This window comes from Plectrocnemia conspersa, unplaced genomic scaffold (assembly GCF_051122295.1).
Source record: "Plectrocnemia conspersa isolate PC_06_02 unplaced genomic scaffold, ASM5112229v1 ptg000013l, whole genome shotgun sequence".
NCBI lineage: Eukaryota > Metazoa > Arthropoda > Insecta > Trichoptera > Polycentropodidae > Plectrocnemia > Plectrocnemia conspersa.
In genome coordinates this window covers 21989891-22008860 of record NW_028277177.1, presented here as the reverse complement: position 1 = coordinate 22008860, position 18970 = coordinate 21989891, and the positions used below count along the sequence as shown (strand labels likewise).

Below are 18970 nucleotides of genomic sequence, written 5' to 3'. Positions count from 1 at the left end.
GTGTGACATTTATATAAACCGATCTAGGAAAATACATAAGGATATTCGAAACGGTTTTTTTTAACAAAATCAAATACCACTAATTATTTTTTAATTATTTAATTTTATATGAAAAAAAAATATAATAACGATATCTGTTAGAAGAATATACTATCAAAAATATAATTAATCCCTTTTGGTGCCCTAAAATATTCAAAGATGTCAGTAAGAGTCTGTTGAAGTCCCCGATAAGCATGTGGTATTATAACTTAACCACGTGACTACGATGCAGCGCTCGACATGCGTGTTAACCATAAGACGCCTACGCGCATACTGAATTTGAACCGAGCTACTCGTTTTATCTCAGTTTGCGAAAAACCATATCATTGTCTCTCTCACTCTCGTCACTTAACACGCGAGAGAGCAAAATGGAAAGTATCTCACCGCTCGCGCTCGAAAGAGCAGCTCCGACTTTCGGAAGCGATCGAAGCTGGCCAAGTCGACTGAATTACCCCCACTTTACCTCCCGTTCTCGGTAACCTCGGACAACTTCCGAGAGATTTTAGAGCGGGCTGTACCGAACTCTACCGTAGTAACCCACTATATTTTCCATCCTTGGCCAACCTTGGCCAGCTTCCAGAGAGTGTAGTGCAGGCATAATAAGTGATAAACTATAAGGGAATTCCACCAGGTAAGTAGAATGTGAACGCGTCGATTAATGCACTATTTTTTTTGACAAATTTATGCGAAAAAACTAATAGTTAATAAAAAAAAGCATAATAATTGTATAATCAATATATATAGACAATAAAAAACACACGTCAAACAGCGTATTTACTGTCAATACACTGAAGGTCTGTTGACAGTTCTTGGCTTGCACAGTACAGAATGGAGACTTTTCATCGACTCTTCGAAAGTGAGTTTAAAAGCTGTTTTGATTCACAATGGAATTTTCAATCATGCATGCTTCAAATATCAAAAAAACGTACGACAACATGAAGTTGCTGTTGACAAAAATTGCGTATGAAAAATATGTGGCGACCTGAAAGTAATATGGCTATTACTTGGTATGCAAACGGGATACACGAAGTATTGTTGTTTTCTGTGAGCACATTATCCCTAGCGCGAAGAATGTTCATCATCTACTTCTAGTAAAATCTGGAGATATCCTTCTTCCACCCTTACACATTAAGTTGGGCTTAATAAAAAACTTTGACAAAGGCTTGTTTAAAGATGGAGATGGGATAAAGTACTTGAAAAAAGTTTCCCATGATCAGCGATGCAAAAATAAAAGAAGGAATCTTTGTGGGACCACAATAAGAAAGGTTTTGACTATTCTGTATTTCAATTTAGTGTTGGGACAGTTTGAGCTAGCCACTTGGTCAGCCTTCAAAAGAACGTAGTTACAAATATATACATACGTAGGCCTACAAATATATGGGATGTATATGTCTTTTAAAATCCACTTTCTACACTCTCATCTTAATTTATTCCCCGAAAAAAATCAGGATATTGCGGAAAATGAAGTTCATCTATGCTAGCCGACTATTGCTGGACGTTGCAGAGAGACTCTCAATATACGTACTCAACTCAACTTAACGCAGAGAAAAAAATCGTAATTAAAAAATAAAAATTTAAGCCTGACTCGAAAAATAATTAAAATAATAGCATATAGATGTACAGACATAAGTAAAAAAAATAAGATAGAACTAAGAAATAAGCTGTTTGAAAGAAGCTCTATGTTTCTCAAATCAACGAGAAACCAGCAGAAATTCCATATTTTTGAAATACAATTCTAGCAATAGAAGATTTAAGCATAGGTTGTACTAGATTATGTCCTTTTTGAAGCACTTATGATGTGCTTAAGATTTTTAAAATGACAAATACATGAAGATTACACTTAACCCCTTATTCTTACAAAATAATTATACCACCACCTATACAAAGTTTTCATCTTTTATCGGTAATTCCTACGCATTGGGCAAATCTCATGATATTTCGAGACTGAAAGCATGACATTGAATATAATGCGGTGGCGCCACATATGTAAATAAAAAAATCCAAAAATATCTTGAAAGAAAGTGATGATCCTTGGACATCTTCTTGACACAAAGCATCCCACTTTCGGCCCACTTTCTCAGCAGTCAGCACAATTGGCACAAACAAGCGACCAACTCAGTTATGCAACTAACACAAACGCAAGCGCGTGCGATAACTATTACTCTTACCGTGACGTGGGATCAGCGGTATATATTGTTCATCGGTGGCGTTTTTCGCCACATTTTTTTACTTAAGATCCCTAGAAAAAGGCAAATTCCCGCGGAAAACTTTCAGCAACAAACAAACAATGCGTATCGCCAATTAAGCAACCCAAGACTTAAGTAACTCAATAGCTGCGAGCAAATCACATGTGTATCGAATACCTTAAAACTATCCAGTTACCGATATCGATTACTACGAATATTATCGATAATGGCTAAGGTCGCACAGGTGCTTAATTTTATACATATTTTCGCATTCAGCATCCGTCCAAAAATAATAAACCAACTCACGCACTATAAATACGATTCCGTCGAATCTTTTCAGAAAACATCTCTATGCTCGCGTTCTGCGAAATCTATTATTCTATGAGATCAATGTAATGGGTTTTCCTGGCGCGGTCGGTTCACACATGTTTGCGAATTTGTTCTTTAAAAAACAAAGAACGAGACCTTGTTGGTTCAAGATAAAATAGTATATCCTCCTAGAGATTATTTTAACGGCCCGCATTATTTATTGTGTTGTGCAAACATCTGAGGTTGTTCGATAAGAGTTTTTTATGCTCTTTGTCATAAATGCGGAACATGTGTATGTTAATCATTTTTTATTGAGAATTTAATTTTCTCATGGATTGTGTGTTTTATTATACAACATTGAAAGCACCATTGTTATAACGCTCTTTATATATAACAAACTAAATTTATAGATTTTCGATTGGTAATATTTATAGCTGTAACCAAGCCAAGAATTTTAATCGTAATTGACCATTGTAATAAAATTTAACAGCAATAAACACTTCTATTGTAGTTAATGACTTATTATTTTCATCACAAAAACTTTTTCACGCATTAAACTAATTGACAGGTTATATAATAAGACACATATATATATAATCAATCTTCTTGACTTCACAATATATCACTAAAAACATATTTAGAAATGAACAGTATACCGTAAAACTCAAACTGAACAAAGAAAACATAGAAGGGTTCTAAAAACGTATACATATGCCATATATTTGTGAGATGTCGTACATATTAAATTTCAATAAACACATTGAAACAACTTTCTGAAGCATTTTCGTTGTACCGATCTACTTCAGGTTCAATTAACGAATAGTAATATAGTGTTTTAGGCCCTAAAATATGAATTATTGATTTTTAAAAATAAAATAACTTATTGAGATAACTAAAACGATGGCACACGGCACGACATAGGATTGCATGCCGAGCGAAGAGCGATTTGGGCTTCAATAAAGTGACCACAAATGTTGATTAGATAACAGAAGTTTGGTTGCTTTTTCGAAAAAAATAAAGCGATAGTAAACATTAAACCGTAAATATTTGTACAACCTAAGAAATTCAGAGCTTACTTAACAGAAGTAAGATAAGTACTCGTTACGTATTATTATTAAACGCGTTTATTTTTTTATAATACAAGTTTTTAATTTAAATTACTTTTGAATTCATCAGGTATCATGCAGCAGGTAGCAAAAATTATGTAACTAAATAAAATCGTTCATAATAGAAAAATCTTGCAGTTTTAAATGATATTTATTTTAATTTTATTCGAGTGTTGTTGCCGGGGCTCGAGCCCGCAACCTCAGAGTTACTTGTCTGAGACGTTACGGACTGCGCTATTCCGTCCTTATGCCTGCAAGGTTGGCCAAGGACGGAGAATATAGTGGGTTACTTCGGTCGAGTTCTCTCTCGGAAAAAAATCTCTCGGAAGTTGTCCGAGGTTACCGAGAACGGGAGGTAAAGTGGGGGTAATTCAGTCGACTTGGCCAGCTTCGATCGCTTCCGAACATTGTCGGCAAACGGACCGAAGTCAGAGCTGCTCTTTGGAGCGCGAGCGGTGAGATACTTTCCCTTTCGCTCTCTCGCGTGTTAAGTGACGAGAGTGAGAGAGATAATTTATTTATTTATTTATTTATTAAAATTATAACCATCGTGACCTGATATGGTTTTTCGAAAACTGAGATAGAACGAGTAGCTCGGTTCAATTTCAGTATGCGCGTAGGCGTCCTATGGTTAACGCGCATGTCGAGCGCTGCATTGTGGTCATGTGGTCAAGTTATAATACCACATGCTTATCGGGGACTTCAACTGACACTTACTGACATCTTTGAATATTTTAGGGCACCAAAAGGGATTAATTATATGTTTGATAGTATATTCTTCCAACAGATATCGTTATTATATTTTTTTTCATATAAAATTAAATAATTAAAAAATAATTAGTGGTACTTGATTTTGTTAAAAAAAATGGTTTCGAATATCCTTACGTATTTTCCTAGATCGGTTTATATAAATGTCACACCATAACGAATTCTTATTTAGAATCGATGGCGACAAATTCTAGGATAGCCACAGATGTGTTGTTCGTATTCTGAAGTATTTTTATGCCTTATGGCATTTTGCAAAAACCAACAAAGATTTTGCGTAAATTGAATATTTACGACCGAAAAGTTTTCACTGATATTGTATTGCCCACACAAACTTAATAAAATGACAATTTAAAAATTGCGATTATTTGATACATTTTTCGATCGCGCGCAAATATGCCAGCTGTACGTGACAGAAGTCGCCGTCCGGACGACATATAAAATTTGTGGCAGTGTGTTCGCTTACTCGAAGTCGTAGGTTTCGGCCGACTTCAGTTGTAACTTCGGTTCGGACAACTTCCAGAGAGTGTAGTTCAGGCATAAAAATCAATATCAAGTACATATAAATTAGTTTTTAAATATTCGATCTTTTCAACTATTTGAATATCGACTAGTAAAAAGTCGAAGAATCGAGAAATACAGTTTAAATAATAAATACATATGTTATTCGTAACAAAAAAATTAACAATAAAACGTATCAAAACCATGTATTTTAATTCTAATAATTATATATCATTAAGTGTTTTAAACTTTAAATCAGTATGAAGTTTCATTTAATGATTCCTGCTGCCGAAAATACTACAATTTAGTATGCTTAAAAATATTATCATAATAAATTACTTAATGAACATTATTCGTATTGATTTAAAAAAGCTGCACAAAATGAGTGATTTGTGAAATTTCTGCAATTAAAAATTGTTTTTTTTTTTGTTATAATTTTATTTGTCAGCAATCATTGGTATAGCCATGGCTGTTATAAATAACATATAGATAAGAAAAATTTCGCAAAACAAAAATGCACAATTGAGCTGTAGATAATGCAGCGGTACAACAAAGAATGTTGTACCGCTGCATTATCTATGTAATACACAAAGACTTAAGAAATAATACACAACTGTGTTTTTGAAGTTGGTCGGATTTTGGTATTTTTAGAAAAACTTTATCCAAATCACAGAATAGGAAATCTTGTTCTGTGATCCAAATAGAACTATGGGTCGTATTTATTTTTTAATAAGCCCACGTTTGTTTAAAATATGAAAATATAACTCAAATTCTTGGAATTAGCTCCAGAAGGACTGAACTAATTAAAAAAACTAACAAGATGACCCATAGTTCCATTTTGATCACAGAACAAGTTTCAATTCTATGATTTGCATAAAGTTTGCGTTTGAAAATTGACAGTTGTATATTGCAGTAGAGAAATATAGTAAGCTAGTAAGATTTATTCTATACAATTGCAAATTCATTAAATTAAGTTAATGATGTTATACTTTAATATATATAAACCTAACTTGAGTTCGGTTTAAATGCGGTCATAGCTACTTCATTTTTATAAGCGGATCTATTAAATTCTCAATACTTTTCTTAGGATGCTTGCCCTTTAACTGTCATTAAACATAATTATATAATAACAAGCGCGGCACCAGGAAGTAACTATTTTACAGATATTTAGCTTGATCGAGGAAGTCTAAGAACTTCCAAGTATAGTTTGCCGTTATTTTTGGTATCAATCAAAATGTTTGAAGACTAGCGAATCGCGGTTAATAAATTATATCAATCATCTCGAATACTGGATCAGCATCTGTTTTTATAATAACCACTCAGTTGAGCGATTTTTTTTTGATGTTATAAAATGAACTATACGTGTCGATAAACGATCATCAAAAACAACGCGTTTGTGCGTGCTGTATCTATTCCGAGATAACTTTGAAGATTATATTTTTTCTTCGATACGCCTATTACAAACACGCGATAGCACTTTTATCGAGTTATAAAATACAAACACGATTACGCGCAATCAGAACCAGAAGAATGCAGAGCTGAACTGAGCTATAAATCTCACGTGGTGAAATTGGCATGGATATGTAGATCCAAGATCGCATAACACTTTCCCTGACCGCCTCGAATTGCGCAACCAAAACTATCCATCGATATGAGGTTCTCTAAAGAAGACAACTCTAGAATTGCAAGTCGACTTTCTTGCTGCGTGAGGACGTTTTAATCAGTTCGATGCGATTTCCACGTATGCTTTCAACGTCGATTATATCACGTCGAAATGACGTGTCATTGTACAAACATTTAGCGTCCCTTTGTCTCTTGAGTGTTTTGTTGAGATGAGTTGTCTCGAGACGACGTCACCGCAGCGAGACTTCCAAATCGGGAGCTGATTGGATAAAAGGATCGATGGTGGCAATGATCCAATTTATTTATTATTTTTTAAATAGCGCCAATTAGTCAAAAACGATTTGACCCTGATGGTCTAAGTATATTTTTAACAATAGCTGTCCCTAAACTGTAAATCTTAATCGTGTAAAGCTATTATCAAATCATTTAACTGCTAGTTAGAAAGAATATTCCTTTTGTTCTCAACACAGTCATTGTATTCATAACATATGTATTCTTTATTAACGAATCTTCAATATCGGAAAATAAACTTGATGTTGAAACACACTTTATATTTATGTACTGTTTTAAGAAAAAAACTATCTGTACGTAGCTTCAGATGTTTCGCATGACCGTAATCAAGGTTCACTGTCGATGAAAACCTCGCTGCATCACTGTCATCCCATATGCACAGTGCTCTAAATTACACATCTTGTAACCATAAATTTGTATACGCTGCACACTGCAACAGCTATCACGAGATGGGAAACAGTTCATAGTTGAATCACTGCTACGTCTATCTATATCTATACACTGCTTGAACGTTTGTTTTCTTCTTGTTTCACTGCAGCATCAGCGTCGCAAGGAAGCCGAGAAAAATAAAGACGTCTATTTCGGCGACGATGAGATCATACGACGCTCTCCAGGACATTCTCAATACCTGATGGTAGCTGGCCAGATGTTCTGGGAACGATTCTGGTTCGGTTCTTCGGTAGGAAATCGCAATAAAAGTCGATTTTGTTTATGATCTGCCGACTTTTGCGTTTGAACCCGAGTCAGATTTTATATATCCGCTCGTATTATATTGATATCGTATGCATATTAATTTTAATATATTTAACATGATGATCGTGCTATAAAAACATTTTTTTTTATTTTAATTTTTAAAAAAAAAAAGTTTTAATAGCAGTGAATCTTTTGCTTCAATCGGACGTTCGTATGACAAATAGGTCTACGATATGTTCAATTTTGCAAAATGAAAATATAATTAAAGAATACGTTCAAAATTGTGGAAAATAAAGATATATTTCACAATCTTTAATGATGTTTCCAAAAAAACATGGATGAAATGGAAAATCTTTGTCATCGTAGATCGATGACCAACATCAATAAGATGTCCCTCTAATTATTTCAATTATTCAAGCAAAAGCTCTTAGTTTGCACAAAGATTGGAAGGATAGATTAAAAAAAAAATTAACGCGTTTTTTCAAGCAAGTAACGGTTGGTTTTACAATTTTAAAATGAGGTATTCTTTTCATAATATTAAATTTACTGGAGAATCGGTTGATGCGGATAAAGATGCTGCAAAAGAATTTATTTACTAATTATCCAAAATTATTGAAGATGTAAAATATTCCTCTAGCCAAATATTTAATGTAGATGAGACAGGTTTATTTTGGAAAACTCTTTATCAATGAAAAATATGAATGAAGCCTTCACGCACCTTGACAACTTTTTAAATATTATGGAAGATTGTGATTCCAATGAAGAACGCATATCTCAAGTGCGTCGGGAGATCAATAAAAACGTAGCATGTTATAAAATACTATATGAAAAAAAAAAGAATAGTAGAAAACAGTTAACTCTTGATAACTTTTCAAAGGAAACATCCGCAAACCCCACTTAAACGTGTCTCTTAAACGCCTCTTAAACATATTATATTTACTTGATAAATAAATATTTTAAAATACACACAATTTCAATTTTTTTTACTTCCCTCGACTTTCGTACATTCAACATTCGCACACATTTTCAGGAACCAATTATGCGCGAAAGTCGATGGCCGCCTGTATGCGGTTTATATATGTATATATAATTCAGCGGTATTCATAGATTGAATTGTTGATGATACATTTTGGTACGGTTTGTCGACACCACCCCTCAGTAACGTCAAAAATCGTTTCATTGAAAATGCCATAAATTACATCCCAACATTCCTAGCAAAAAAAAACACTAGGATTGAAATATGGACACGACTTGGCAGTGGGAAGTATTAATACCTTTATGCAATAGAGTATTTTTTATATGTATGTATTTGTTTTAGTTATAATTATTTTTTTTATTTTAATAATTAATATTAGCTAAATAAATTATTAAAAAAAAATTTTTTTAAGTCAAATAAAGCATGCCTAAGCCGAATTTTAACCAATAGGAGAGTGCAAAATACAATTATCCTTTCTCAGAAGTCAAAAATCCACGTCAAAAGCAATAAAATCGTGACGTCGCCGACATTTATAACTGACTGTAACATTTATACATAGCATGGAATTAAATAATGATACGTATGTAAAAATGTATATATTACTACATATGGAAAAGTTTAAATCATATAATTTTACTAGCACCTGCCAGATAAATTATATTTTCAGTGGTAAAAATATATATACCAGTGAAAATGTACACTGAAATTACATATTTTAAAAAATATTTTCGATATATAACCCGAGAATTTACGGTTTAGAATTATATACGTCATTTCAGCTGTTTCCGTGGGGGGGGGGGGCAACAGTTTTTTAATATTCAAATTTCATCAAGATTCATAGTATTTCATTAAATGACATGCAATTTTCTAGCCAAATTCGAGGAGGGGGGGGGGGGGGTGCAAATACCCTCCAAATGACGTTCCTGCACTTTACCATAGCTTACATACTGACACCGGCCACTTACGTAACTCGAAATAAAGCTAGCCAGACTGTCCGAAAAACCGATATTGCTTAACTTTTAACGACCGGTAGACGTCTGACTATTGATCTGAAAGACCTGGGTTCGAATCCCATATGGCCTTCAGTGTTTTTAAATTTCTAATGTACATTAGATAATTATAATTCCAATCGATCAACACAGATTAGATTTATATAGATATTTCTAATCTCACGGATTAATATCGTGATGATTACTTAACATCGAATTAGATTGTGCGTATTAGGTATTAAAAATGTTCTAATAATGAGCTATTTCAGCTCATATAGAACATCTTATATGTAATAAAATTAAATGACGGACGGATGGCAATTGAACACAGATTGAGCTGCTGCAGTAGTATTTATTTGAAGTATATAATTGCAGCGGGCAAAGCGAACTGGCAACAGGCTGATTCTCTTTCCACTTTCCACACGAGCACTTTTTTCCTGCATCTTCCCACTCGCTACTAGCGTCGGAAACAAAACATACTTAGCCAGATTTTTACTATTAATAGGAAAATCAGATTAAAATTTAGCATGAAAAGTGTTGAAATAGCGCTCCATATTTCTTTTTTTAAATATTACGAAAGAAATCTTAATGACGAAAAAATATATTAATTCCAATTCTTGTCTTTTTTAAATTACTTATAATCTACAACAAATTGATAATAATAAAAAATCCGATTGAAAAAAAACAACACTAAATATCTAGAAATGTGATGTTTATACGCGTTATGCCAACCAACTGTGAATATTTTGATACGTTGTTTCGCGATCGACCGTGTTATAGTTTGTGATCGACCGGTCGATCGCGATCGACTTGTTGACGGGACCTGATCCAAGTTTATACTTTACGTGCACGCAATGATATTTATCAAGTGCTCAATTGAATAATGATTGAACGAAACTTACATAAACAAATTTGTTAGTTTTGCATTAAATTACACGTTTAATACCAAAACGATTCTAAGAACAGATGGCAATAAGGTAATAGCGCAAATTAAAAGAACCTTTTGCGGTCAGTTTGCCCTCAGGCACGTTGATCTATAAAAAATACACCAATAGACAACCGTTTTTTACCGATCTAAAAACATGAAATATGTATCACGGCGCCGATAATTTCAGTCATGATAAATTTATTGCAATGAGCAAGATTGAATAATCGCAGGTTAATGGATCTAGTTTTTTGTTGTTGTCGAGTAGAACAAAAAAACACATACATCCCACTCTCGATTTCCTTTTACGTTTCAATTAGCTGCTATGATAAGACTCGAAGAACGTTACTTTAATAGTTGTGATAACGACTACAAAGCCAGCGGAACGCGCTTGTGACACGGTCCGCAGAACGAGAACGACCGAATAAGGCAAATATGTTGCGACACACAGTTTCTTATTCGCTGATGAAAAATAAAACACACACCAGTAATGTAGAGACCAGTAATGCCATGTGTGCCATACAAACAAGGCTATCTTATCAAAAAATACGATTTTTTCCATGAAGACTTCTCAAACGAGTACGTTTCATAATAACTCAAAACAATTAAGATCTCTCCCATCGTGTAACTGAGCTTTAAATTCCACTCAAGTGATATGCAGCAATGACCCGAATTCGAAACACCTGAGTCATGAACACAGGTAGTATATGTTGAATGTGCGTATCACATTTTTATAAAGCATACCTCACTCCCTTGTCCTAGCGACAGCTTAGAATCTTTGGATATTAGTCATCGCGACTTAACATATTTAAATATGAAGGATTGAATAGTTGTGGGATTCCTGAGATGATATTCTACACTTCATCTCGTACGTGATAAAAAATGATTCGATAATGAAGAAGGTATGCGAGGCGACGTATTATAAGATCGATCGTCTTGATCCCAAGAAGGCCTCATTGTGTACAATAGACGAATTACAATGTAATATTAAACGATACACATATGTAAGACTTTTTAACATTTACATAAATATCTGTTTCTATGGGAGTGTTGTCTCATATAAACTCAAGACAGCATTTTATTTTATGTATATATACATATGTATATTATTATGAATTGCGATCCAATCCTAATTTTTTAGATATTGTCGATTTGGTTATCATAAATTATGACATACGTTAATTATATAACATTCATAAATTTCTTGGAAAAAATATGATTTAATTAAATTTTTATAATTGAGTATGATAACAGTTTCCAATTTAAATTAGGTCAATACAACACAAATGTAATAGCAAGTGGTTCTGTTTCTCTCCACTAATCGGGACATTTTGTCCCAAATAAGCGGCTGGCTCTAATAAGCGTAATAACGTAAAATTAAAAAATAATATGAATTTTAAAACTTCTATAAATTATTAAAAATAATTGAATTAAATATGTAATTATTAAGTACATAAACATGAACATAAAATACTAAAACATTAATATTAATATAAAAAATTTTTAACAAACAAATTATGATAAGTCATCAAAATGCATGAAAATAATGATTATAATACATTTTACTATAACAAATATATTTCTGCAAGAATTCATCAATGTCAATTCAAATATGGGGGGGGGGGGGAAGTATTTTTTTATTATTCCCATGTCTTTAAGATTCGTAGTATTTCATTAAATGACATGCATTTTTCTGGTCAAATCATTATAAGTGAGAATCAAATAAAGAAAATCAAATAGAGAAAAACTCATTATAAGTGAGAATCAAATAAAGAATATCTTAACCGAATTTTGACCAATAGGAGAGCGCAAAAAACAATTATCCCTTCTCAGAAGTAAAAAATCCACGTCAAAAGCAATAAAAACATTGTCAGACAACACAACAAGCCAAGCGTGCTCTCCACTGCCGCTCTGTCATTATTCCCGCTTCGTTCGTCTCACTAAATACCATCGCGACGATTAAAAGATTCGCTAAGAGTTATTCATGAGGTGTTCAGTGTTCTGACCAACGCCTGTTCGCTACAGTTTTGTTGCGACCGAGATATTTTAAAAAATATTTCCAAAATAAATAATTTATTCCACATTTATATTTATAAATGTTATAGTATATTTTTTAATTTACATGATCGTCCTCCATTTTTATTCTAATCATATGCTATTTATATTCTAGTCATTAGATATTTATTCTGACCCTAAATAATATAATTAGGACCAGGCCGTTAATAAAATTCTGACCGAGATTTGTTTTATTTTTCCCAAAGTTGATTTAAATTCTGACCGTTAAAGTTGTTTTCTTTTTTAATATACTATTATAACACGTATCATAAATGTTTACATATCGTAGTTAGTTCATCAATAAATTGATTTTTAATTATCTATAATTACTCCGCTATATTATTAAATGTTTGTCGATGTAGAATAAAATACAGTTTCGACAAATAACGGCCATTTTTGACATTTATGAAGTAGACGTTAATATTTCAATTGGCAATAACGCGCGTTTTAATGACCATGCGTAAAACATAAGTGTTACGTACTGAAACAAATATTTTGTTTTAAATAGTTAGAGAGCGAATCTAATGTTTGCGTTTACGACTAGATCAAAGCCAGATGAGCGCCTTTATTCTATTCACAGATAAGAACGATTCGGCATTATTTCTATTTACAAAAAAGAGAGCTTTTGTGCACACCGCACATGAATAATTGAAACGCCGGTAACACATTAGTGATATAATCGGCGCTACTCGCTCCACAGCTCGATTGTATAATTTTTAAAAGGATTTTTCTTAATTGACTGGGCGGACATCTCAATGCGTCTATTCTATTATATAATATGACTAATTCAACAATTAACTCCGTAGAATGGACGGTAATTAAATGAATTGTTTTAAATTAAATTTAAAATTAAACAAGTTCATGTCCGGTAACCGAAATGTTATGACCGCGCTGGTCGTTAAAAACAATGTTTTGTTTACTTTTTTTGCAATAACATCAATCACATGTTATGCACAATGTTCACTCATAAAAAAATGTTACATATATTAAAAAAAGCTTACCTTTTTTATTCGAGTTCAGCAATCACGTGCGTCTAGCCGGGACGCCGCCACCGAGACAGATGTAAATAAAACAAATCGAGGGGGACAGATCTTTTACGATTTAACCGTAAAATATATATGAAAGTTGTTCACTAAAGGCGACAGAGAAACGCCCGGCGTTAAATGTCAACGTTGAACTTAATAAAATCGGAGTAATTAATGCACTTTTAGTTTTGTTTTCGTGTGGCGAAGAACAACACATAGACACTACCTACCGGTAACAAACGCTACGAGCGACTGACGCTCGGGAGCCATACACTTTCCTACGCATAATCAAATACTAAGAAACCCACGCACGCTGCAACTTATATCGTTCAATTTTTAATACTTAATTTATTATTTTTATTAATAATAAACGCTTATTTCGATCGTATAAATCATAACATTTTTAAAAGCAATTGAAACTCTTACGTTATGTACGCAAATAATAATATTTTGGTATATAATATTTTCCCCCAAGTATATACGATAAATTTTTTAGCTTCTACATACATCAGATATGTAATAATATTTTTTTTTAATTATTATATATTTAATACAGATCTCAAGAACTTGTTAAATATTGTTTTAGAGCAATTATTGTTACAGTTAAAAGAAATTGTAAGAATCTTTCATTTTTTTAGGTGTTCTTATGCATATTATACTTTAATTTAATAAAATCAAACTGGGAATCAAATTAGAGATTTAGAGTAAACTATGCTAATTTGTTTACGCTGAACAATATATTACATATAATTTATTTATCGCAAATATGTTACTATTAAAAAATAATGTGGTTCCAACTTATTATATTGCCTATAGGGATACAATAATTAGTTAACTAAATATGTGCGGTGGCATTTGTGTTTGAATCTGTCTATAAAATAGCAGAATGAATGAAAAATTTCGCGTTTCACGGAATTGAGTGAAGTTCTGTGTGTGCTAATACTGCCCTTATTGAACTATGAATGGATTTAAAAAATACGTTTATAGTTATTTAAAACAAACTAATTTAAAAAGCAAAATATAACACACTGCCTTAAAATTACATAAACAAAACCCTAAAATAACTTATATATTTTAATATTATCATTTTTTTTTAAGTAAAAACTCCTATTTATTAATTTCAAAATAATATTTAATTGCTGTATTATTTCGGTCTTTCTTCCAAATGTAATAATAAACCAAGACCGGGCCCGGTAAAAAGTAATCATTGCAAATCAATGATACTTATTTTAAATATATATAATTTAAAATAAATATATTTTAATATAAAAACCACCATATGTTTAAGCTAATAAGATATTTATAAATCATTAATTCGCTTAACAGATGTACTGTTTAAAATTTAAACTTTAAATATACGGTATCTTTACTGTCGTTTTAATAAAAAATACTAGAGAAACGGAAAATTATTATTTAAATCATTTGTTCTATTTTTTGTGTTAAACCTAAACAGGACTATTCCTGTCCGAACATTTAGCCAAAACAAAATTTGTGTCTCAAAAAATCAGAGCAATTGTAGTTTTAAAAAATAATAAACGGCTCAACAAAAACAAAGTTTATAGTTAATTTCAAATAAAATTAAGGAATAATTCTAATTTTTACTGAGCAGTAAAATTAGCAGTGACATTTTATTACAGTTAGAATCAAAAGTTTTTTTTAAATCACTTGCGAAAGTATACCTTAATATTTAATGTACTAATTATAAAAAAAATATCTAATAAAACTTATGGGGGCCAATATAGATTTGTTATGGCCAAAACTGGTCGGCGCAGAAATAGCGGTGTTGTGACGGCTCCCTCTCTTCCGGCAAGCTTGTAAGGGTTCGGACGCGTGCCGTCGCGCGTCCGCCCCATTTTTGTAATGTAAACCGTAACCTCAAATAAATATACTACTGCAGCGGCTCAATCTGTGTCTCATTGCCACCCGCCATCATCACCACCCCTAAACTGGTGACCCCGACGTGATCCTGAGCACGTACATGGAGTCAGATTCAAAATGGCAGACACAGACGCCGCTGCAGTACAAAAGCCGAGCCGCTGCTGAGCTGTTTGCTGCCATCCCGCCGGTGCTTCCCTGGACCCGGACTCGAGCTGGCGGACCACCAAGACGATGGGCCTGCGCCCCCGACCATGTGCCGCCATCGTCAGCCACCGTCGCCACTGACAGACGCCGCCACCGACCACGTGACCCAGGAAGCACCCGGCGCCGCCACGCGCCTTCAGCGGGAAGCCACCGAAGTGCTGCCGTAGACCAGGCTCGAGTGGACCACGCGTGACCCGTCACGCACCCGTAGGGCTACGCCCCCGCGACTCCGAGCTCGAACCACATGTTCGGGGCCCGTCACGCGCGCGCCCTGTGTAGCTGCACCGACGCACCACAGGGCCCCGAAAGGTGCTCCCGGACATGCCCGTTCTTCTCGCGCCCCCTGGAGCCCTACGCGCCGCCCGGGTCTACGCGTGTTCCACTCGGCTTGGAGCGAAGCACGCCGCGCGTCACTGGAGGCCGCGCCGCCACACCATACGTCACGACTTTGCTACTTTTGCGCCGCCAGCATTTAATCAACAGCAGCGCCAAGGCCCCCATACCTCCCCCTGGTTATAGTTCGCAATTGTAAATTGCTAGGGCCGGAGCCGTATGGGGGCCAATATAGATTTGTTATGGCCAAAACTGGTCGGCGCAGAAATAGCGGTGTTGTGACGGCTCCCTCTCTTCCGGCAAGCTTGTAAGGGTTCGGACGCGTGCCGTCGCGCGTCCGCCCCATTTTTGTAATGTAAACCGTAACCTCAAATAAATATACTACTGCAGCGGCTCAATCTGTGTCTCATTGCCACCCGCCATCATCACCACCCCTAAAAACTTTTACGTTAAATGTTAAAAGTGAAACTTTCAAGACCTCTCAAAATAGTTTTATTATATAATTTATATTTTTGATGTAGCTCCCATGCTTATCGAGTTTGGCGACTACTAAACATATTATACATATTTAAGCAGGCCCTGATCTAGCTTTTTCGACACCTTATTAAAAAAAAAATTTTTACCGCCCTTTATATATTATTATTTTGAAACATAAATTTTTGTAGGTAGTTATAAAAAGTGAAAACCTTATTTTATAAAAAATGGTCTGCAGTAATTTATCAATGGCATTGAAGGGTCTCACAACTTTTTAAGTGCCTGCGATTGTTGACAATGTATCATACCAATTTTTGCCAACGACAAATTCTGCTGCCACTAAGCAAATGCTCCCCTTCCTATTTAAGAGACCATGATATAAGTTTTTATATAGTTAAAACTATTTGCTACATTTTATTTTTATTATTAGTAAAACAAAAATTGTATATTTTGCCTTTTAATACATAATATATTAATCGATTCTTAGCTATCTGGCCGAACATTGCTTTCGACTTAAACTAGATGATAAATTAGTTGTTATATTACCCTGTGAGCTAAAATATCAGTGATAAAAATCGTTAAAATATTGTATATAAATTAATTATATAATCATTACTTTTTTATTAAATATATATTTATTGTTTACATTTTGCACAATGTATGTAAGGAAATGCTGAACGAAATTTGTACATTGGCAATAATAACAAGATGGCGTCCGGCATACGAACTGTCAAACTATGATCCGCATCAAAATGGAACGGCGCAGCAAGCGCGAGCGCGCAGAAAACTGGACAGAGGAAGAGCGCGCTCTGCTGCGACAGTTAGTGGCCGATCGTCTCGATGTGGTGGAAAACAAGAGCACAGATACCAACACAAATATGCATAAATTAGAAGCCTGGAAAGAGATTTGGGAGCGCTTTGTTTTGCTCAACCAACGTCCACGCACTGTGCAAAAACTACGCGAACAATGGAAACGGATGAAACTTCACTCAAAGAGTCTCAAAAACAAAGGTACTAGTGTTCAATTCGCTTTCAGTGAAAGCATCGAGATTTTCAAGGAATAAATCAACAATCCCTAGATTTCTTTAGGTCTTCAAGACAAAGAAGACGGGATGCTCAATAATATCAATCAAGCGGTCGAACCGATGCAGCAGTGCACGGACTACATCGGCGTTGAAAACGGAGCTCCGACTATTGCCCAGGCAGAATATAAATACGCCAGAGATTCCATAATGGTATGATATAAATAATGATTTACAATTTTTTAATCATTAAAAATACAATTTTAATTGTCATTTATAATTAAAATAAAAAAAAATAACTGAATCAAAAATATAAATAATATTTTTGTTTTGTTTTTATTATAGTAAAACAAAATTATCCTTTCACGCAGGATTATAATTAATTGTATAAGTTAAATTTATAATCGCTTTTCAGTTTTATCTCGTAAATAATTAATATATTTACATCCATAAGTATAAGATGATGATAGATAAATGTAATATCCAAATGCGAATTTCAGGAGGTAATTATGGATAACATTTTACCACTGATGTCTCCTCATTACAAAATTTCATTTGCTAACTTTACGATTTTTCGATGTCTTTATATCAACATTTTAACATTTATTGTATTTTTACAGAATCCACCTAAAACGAAAAACTTGACGACAAGAGTATATCAATCCAAAAACGGTATCGAATATAAACGATCTATGTTAGAGTTAAACAAATTAGTGAAAGAACAAATAACGAATTGTGCCATGGAAGAACATCAGCTGAAAATGGAACAGTTACGGGAAGAGCATAATTATAAAATGGAGCGTACGAAAGAAATGCATGTTTTGCAGTGTGAAAACGAGAGATTAAAAAATGAACTCATGAGACTAGAAATAGAAATAAGAAAAAAACAACTAAATGATTATGTGATATAATAGTGCAAATCAATCTTATAATTAATAGTTTAATAATTTTGTAAATACTAAAATATTCCAATATCTAGTTTTATACTTTATTTTAAATTGGTTAGCGCATAATTTATTTTTTAAATGTATGTATTAGTAGGTATCATATTGAAACTTACTTCATTGTATGTGAACGATTATGATTCATTATTATTTTTATTTATTAAAATAGTGCATTTATAAGACTACATTTCAATAATAGATTAATAATGTATTTTTTAAGACAATGTACAAAATATTTTTATTTATTATTGAGCAAAGATTGTTAATTTTATTATGATATATTAATAATATCACCAGAAATGTTTCTCAATATTTTTTTGTGTGATAAACACAAATGTAGATTACTTTTACAATATGCTTTCGGTATTGTAGTTTTTCTGGTTACTTTTTTCTTCTAATAGTTTTTTTTATTAATATTTTTAATAACTGTGATTTAAAAATAAAATATTTTTAAATAAAATTGCATTAATTTGGTGTTTTATATATGTACACAATTTGATTTTTAAAAATTAGAATTATTATACACAGCACTACTCAAGAGACACGTCAGTCACGAATCTGAACAACAAACCTAGCAGTCGTCTACAAGAACACCGCATTTCTACTACTCCCTCCAATGTAGGGAGTGGATA

The 18970-nt window shown here is 33.5% G+C and overlaps 2 protein-coding genes across 5 annotated transcripts in view; one reads left to right on the top strand and one right to left on the bottom strand.

The window, feature by feature from the left end:
* LOC148227598 (uncharacterized) overlaps positions 1-13737 on the bottom strand; it is a 72849-nt gene extending 59112 nt beyond the window's left edge. For all 3 annotated transcript variants that reach the window (XM_088201930.1, XM_088201932.1, XM_088201931.1), the window contains exon 1: positions 13460-13737. The gene's annotated coding sequence lies outside the window, so the exon portion shown is untranslated. The remainder of the gene's footprint in view (positions 1-13459) is intronic.
* A 3309-nt stretch (positions 13738-17046) lies between these two features.
* LOC148227597 (uncharacterized) lies at positions 17047-18798 on the top strand. 2 transcript variants are annotated; one of them, XM_088201891.1, is made up of 3 exons: positions 17047-17383; positions 17462-17607; positions 18015-18798. In XM_088201891.1, the coding sequence occupies exons 1-3, from the start codon at positions 17110-17112 to the stop codon at positions 18303-18305; spliced, it is 711 nt and encodes a 236-aa protein (XP_088058017.1). In that variant the 5' UTR covers positions 17047-17109; the 3' UTR covers positions 18306-18798. The 2 variants fall into 2 exon arrangements, with proteins under 2 accessions (XP_088058017.1, XP_088058018.1); XM_088201892.1 differs by having other exon boundaries at positions 17063-17383; positions 17452-17607.
* Positions 18799-18970: the final 172 nt, after the last annotated feature.

Bases quoted from the DNA above. Each gene is read 5' to 3' on its own strand.
- LOC148227597 (XM_088201891.1), top strand. From the start codon at position 17,110: ATGATCCGCATCAAAATGGAACGGCGCAGCAAGCGCGAGCGCGCAGAA. The intron at 17,384-17,461 runs GTACTAGTGTTC...AGATTTCTTTAG, and splicing joins AAAGAGTCTCAAAAACAAAG to GTCTTCAAGACAAAGAAGAC. The intron at 17,608-18,014 runs GTATGATATAAA...GTATTTTTACAG, and splicing joins ACGCCAGAGATTCCATAATG to AATCCACCTAAAACGAAAAA.